This window comes from Bison bison, unplaced genomic scaffold, assembly GCF_000754665.1.
Source record: "Bison bison bison isolate TAMUID 2011002044 unplaced genomic scaffold, Bison_UMD1.0 scf7180017854386, whole genome shotgun sequence".
NCBI lineage: Eukaryota > Metazoa > Chordata > Mammalia > Artiodactyla > Bovidae > Bison > Bison bison.
This window is the reverse complement of record NW_011484959.1, coordinates 4,917-10,881: the sequence shown is the minus strand read 5'-3', so window position 1 is coordinate 10,881 and position 5,965 is coordinate 4,917. Positions and strand designations below refer to the sequence as shown.

Here is a 5,965-nt window from a genome sequence, read left to right as displayed (position 1 = left end):
GGAAATGACAACCCACTCTAATATTCTTGCCTGAAAAATTCCATGAACAGAGGAGGCCAGTGGGCTACAGTTCATGAAGTCACGAAGAGTGGACACAACTGAGTGAGCACACAACTTCAAAGTTGAATTCACTTGTTAAAACATATTTTTTCTTAAATAAGACTACTGTATTTTGTGGTGAGTGGTAGTAAGGTGATAATTGGCCCTCATTACAGTAGCTTCTTAATAAAACAATGAATTTGGAGACAAATATATCACTTGTCAATTTTTTTAGGCTTACTGTTTATTTGTTTTTTAATTGGAGTACAGTTGCTTACAATGTTGTATTAGTTTCTGCTGTATAATGAAGTGCATCAGCCACATGTGTATATATATTCCCTACCTCCTGGACCTCTCTCCCACCTCACCCCTCACCCTTCCCATCTAGATCAACACAGAACACTGAGCTGAGCTTCCCACACTATACACTGGGTTCTCACCACCCATCTATTTTACACATGACTTATCAAGGTGAGTTACATTTGAGGGATAAAATTTAGCTCTCATTTGTATTTTATTAACATGTTGTCCAGTCCCAAGACTTTCATTAGGGCAGCCTTCATCTTCTTGTTCCTGAGGCTATATATTAGAGGATTGCATAAAGGTGTTATCACAGAATAAAATAAGGTAATGAATTTTTGCATTTTCACTGGGTGTCCTGATCCAGGACTAACATACATCACCATAACAGAGCCAAAAAACAGAATTACCACAGCCAGATGAGAAGCACAAGTGGAGAAAGCCTTGTGTTTGCTGGCTGCTGAGGGCATCCTTAACACAGCCAGAATCACCAGTGCATAGGAGCAAAGGATGAAGAGAAACGTACCGATCATGAAAATAACATTAAAAGTAGAGTAAATGAGTTGTGTGGTGTTGTCTTCAGAACAAGACAGCATCATCAATGGGACAGGATCACATATAAAATGGTCGATGATATTTGGGTTGCAAAAGGGCAACCGTGAAATGAGAACAACTGGGGTTACGAAGAGAATGAACCCACCAGACCACCCAAAGATGACAAGGCCAGTGTAGAGCTCTTTAGTCATGATGCGTGGGTAATGCAAAGGACAGCAGATGGCAAGATACCTGTCAAAGGCCATGATGCAAAGGTAGAAGCCCTCATCACACCCGAAAGAGAAGAAGAAGTAGAACTGTGCAAAACAACTCACGAAGGAGATGGACTGGCTTGAGGACAGAAAGTTGGCCAACATATTAGGGACGGTTGTGGTGACATAACATATTTCCAGGAAAGAGAAATTCCCCAAGAAGATGTACATGGGGGTGTGAAGGCGCTGATCCCACCGCACAGCACAGACAATGGCTGTGTTCCCCATCAGGGTCAGGATATAGGCGGCTGAGAAGAGTCCGAAGTAGAGGAGCTGCATTTCTGGGCTTGAGGGAAAGCCCAGGAGGATAAAGTGGGTAACAGAGTGGGTGGTTTCTCTGCTGGACACATTCATTAGTCTGGAAGATATGGAGATGACAGTGGTCTGTGCTTTAATGGAGTGTGCTGATTCTTCCTGAAAAAAAACAAATTCTTTACCTTTCATTTCATAAAATTATAAACAAATTTTTAGCAACAAAACTGTGGCTTTCATGGCTCAGTACTGAACATATATTACTTTAAAAATTCACAATAAGAGGGAAAACATGAAATGGATAAAAATTTTTACTTTTCTAAGAAAGTTTAACTAGATACTGGGAATGTATGTAATTCTGATAAATTACCTATGTTAATGTGTTCTTTCATCTGTTTACCTATACTAATGATATTACATTTCTGTGCATAAGAAGTTTTTCTAATGTGCCTGTGTTTGGTATCCATGGTCAACTTAGATTCTATATATAAGTGATATCACATAGTGTTTGTATTTCTCTGACTGATTTCACTAAGCAGAATGTTCTCTAGGTCCATTCACATTGTTGCAAATGGCAGATATGGAAGCAAGTGTTCATCAACAGAACAATGGATAAAGAAGATGTAGTATACACACATATGTATATATATACCACATACATTATTGTATCAGTAATATTCCATTGTAATAGAATATTACTCAGCCACAAAAATATCTATTAGCATGTTCATTATATCAGGTAGGCTTTTAAGTGCTGGAGAAACAGCTGTGGACATGACAGATCTTGAGCTCATGGAGCTTATAATCAAGAGATTACCATAAACTTTAAATACATTTTTTGCAAAATTTTGACGTGTTTCCCACTATTGGAAATATTTTTGCATTTTACAAAAAATACTTAATAAATCAAGGAATCTTTTTCAAGGTGGGAATCCAAGACTTTGAGTCAGGGAGATCCTTGATATATTTCTGTGTAGAAAGGTATTATCTGGATTCTTAAGTCAGACCACATAGATGACTGACTCTTATTTGATGATTGAGATGGCACCTAAATTAGAAGGACTATTTATAGATCCTCATTGCCCTTTGGATTGTATAAATATGTATGTATAAATGTATATACAATTACACATATAATTGTATAAATATGAAATTAAGGCAGCTAAATATGTGACGGTGCTATCTAAAATAGTCTGTTAATACTTTTAAAGAAAGAACTCACTATTTACACAAGGCTTTTAGGAAACACATCTTCTAATAACTTGTTTGAAAGATATTCATGTATTTGAATGGATTACCTCTCTTTTAGAAATTTCTGCATCCTTTTTACTCAGGATCCTAGTATCAGCCTCCTCTATCAATTTATTTCACATACAGGAAAGTCATTGACAAAGGATTAATTTTACCTGTGGCAGATTCATTTTGATATATGGCAAAACCAATACAATATTGTAAAGTTAAATAAAATAAAATTAAAAAAAATAAATCATTACTGATACTTACCCTTTTGTTTTGGAATATTTCCTGAGGATAATAATTGTCCAGTGACAGATTTAGAATAAATCTTGTATGTACAGCAAAAACTCATACATGCGAAAAATTGTTACTTCAAAAAGAATTAATCCATATTAAACCAGGGCTCATTAATCTAATGGAAGTGAGAAATAATATATGAGCTTGGAAAAGAATATATCTCTGAGATGAAATATTTGCCTTATTTCCTCTACCACCACCAACAGAAATCATCCAAATAAATTCTTCTCCAGCAATTTATGAGTTAATATGAAAAACAACAACTGCATCTTCATTTGAAATCTTAAGCTTCTTTGCTTATAATCTCTTATTCACCCTTTAGAGAGAGAAAGAAGTGAGATTTAGAACTTAAGCTTCTAGGATTTAAGGAAACAAGAAGGAACATATACTATTTAGTTTTTTTTTTTTTCCTTTTGTGTGTGTGGGGGGGTGGTTAGCGTTTTGTCCTAATGAAATATTTAGTTTTCTCAAAGAAGAAAATGCTTCCCAGTAAATTATTTTTGCAAACTATGGAGCACATGTGACTCACATGATATGGTTTCCACTCACTTCTTGGCTGAATGCTGAGAAGAGGTTCAGGGATGGAAGATTAAATATTACTCCATGGAGCAAAAGGCATGTGAGGGACTTCCAAGAAACTGGATGATCCAGTTTGTAGTCTTTTAAGGGTTGCAAAGGGTGAATCCTATAAGATATTTCTTCTTGAGTTTCAAGGCACATGTTTGTGGTTAAGACAAATGCATGGATGAAGGAAATATATATGCATACTTCCTTGCATCATAATCTTTGGGGATTTGGGGTTTTCTCTCTCAATGATCTATTAGATTTGTTTAAAAGAGGAGATAATTTTGAATTTTCACTTGTATATAATCAAACATCAAGTCCTAGTATTCTCCAAAGAATAGTGAAGATGTGGAAATATATTTTATTTATTTATTTTTATTCTCTAGTATCCATATATAGTTGAAGTTTCCTGGGGAATAATTAAGTAATAATTGGAATTGTCATAATAGCTACAATAGGAAGCTTTACCACTGGGTTCCTGATACCAACTTTGAAGAAGAAGAAACCATTCTTCTTGTCCATCAAATATCTGTTTTTGCATAGCTTGTTAGAGACATTTAAGCTGCATTTTTTTAGAGTAAAAAGAGTTGACAACTCAAACTCATAGAAGTATTGGATTGGCCAAAAATTTTTTTTCAGGTTTTTCTGTAAGGTGTTATGGAAAAATTCGATGAACTTCTTGGCCAAAGCGAGAGAATGGTGATTGCTGGGAACTCTGGAGGAGGAAGGAAATGGGTAAAGGTTGGTCAAAGGGTACAAACTTCCAGCTATAACATGAATAAATTCAAGTGGCTATAGTTAAACTATATTACATACTTGAAAGTTGCTAAGGAAGTAGATCTTACATCTACTAATGTAGTATATTAATTAATTTTCATAAGTTGAACTCTCCTTGCATTCATGGGATAAATTCTGCTTAGTCATGTGTATAAGCCTTTTAATATGTTACTGAATTCAGTTTTCCAGTATTTGTTGAGAATTTTGTGTCTATATTCATGAGGATATTGGTCTGTAGTTTTCTTATCTTGTCATATCTTTTACTGGCTTTGGTATTTGGATATGACTAGACTTTTGAATGAATTAAAAAAATGTTTATTCCAATGTCAGCATTAAAAGTTTGGCAATTCTGTTGATATTTTCTATATTTTTTCTTTATAAATCACTTATGATTCTTAACACTTTTTTCTCCTTTTTCTTTAAAGCCAAATGAAATGCTCTAAACAATTTATAATTATTAATTCACATTAATCCTATAAACTATTGTTAGTAGTTTCAGAATCAATAATATCATTTATTTGAATCTGTTAAAGACAATCTCAGGCACATTGTGGTATGGCTTGAAATTCAAGAGGAAAATCAGGAAAAATTCCTGGATATAGATAGAGAGGCCTGGAATAATATGGGAAAAGCCAGACACAACTATTAAGGAAGCTAAGCTTGTTGAAATACACAAATCCTGCCACTTCCCCATACATAGGGCTGATACAACTCTGAGAAAATTGCCTTAGGAAGACAGTTTCAAAAGCCTGAGACTCACGGGACTAAATCTCTCTGAAAATACCTCTTCTAGTGCACTCTCATCCCAGAAATAATATCATTGACATTTTTTGCACATAAAAATTTTAATTATTTTACTTTTCATACCAATTGTAGGTATTTGCTCTTTGACTTGTTACTAGACATTTACACTATGTCAGAAAATTATGTGACTAATTTATAAAATAAAAGTAAGAAAAATAGTCTAATGTGAAAATATAAAGCAGAGCGACTGAACTAAACTGAATACTGGTAAAATATTCTATCACATATACATACTAGGAACTTCCCAAGTGATGCTAGCGGTAAAGAACCTGACTGCCAAAGCAGGAGACATAAGAGATTTGTGTTTGATCCCTTGGTGGGGAAGGTCCCCTTGAGGAGGACGTGACAATCCACTCCAGTATTCTGGCCTGGAGAATCCCCATGGACAGAGGAACTTGGCAGGCTATAGTCCACAGGGTCACAAAGAGTAGGACATGACTGAAGCAACTCAGCATGCATGTGTACATACTATAGTGGTCTTAATTTATTTATTGGTGCATATGTAATTTATTGACAGTTTCAGATATTCTCCAGGGATGACTTCGTATGAGAAAGCTTGAGGAACTGAGATACATAAGAGAAAATGTAGATGATAGAAAAGAGAACTGGTTTGAGGAAAGAGCACAAAACCAAGAAGAGGAAATTTTGGTAATAGTTGGGGTACTTATGTGATTAGCCTATAACACTGATGTTATTAAGGGGACACTGATGATGTCCCCAAGACTACACATGCAGCAATTGTGTCTTAAGTGAGCTCTAGGTAGCAAGTAACATTTCTAAGAACAGTTATAGGAAATACAAGACATAACAAGTTGTGTATTTGTGTGTTTTACGTAGGTTTTATTTCGTTCTTGAAGTATCAGGTATGCATTTAGCACACTGGTTTTGAA

The 5,965-nt window shown here is 35.0% G+C and overlaps 1 protein-coding gene across 1 annotated transcript; it reads right to left on the bottom strand.

Moving 5' to 3' along the window:
- Nucleotides 1-542: 542 nt before the first annotated feature.
- On the bottom strand, nt 543-1,499 carry LOC105000776 (olfactory receptor 11H6-like). The gene has a single exon (XM_010856781.1). It carries the CDS (start codon nt 1,497-1,499, stop codon nt 543-545), a length of 957 nt encoding a protein of 318 aa, XP_010855083.1.
- Between the last annotated feature and the right edge of the window lie 4,466 nt (nt 1,500-5,965).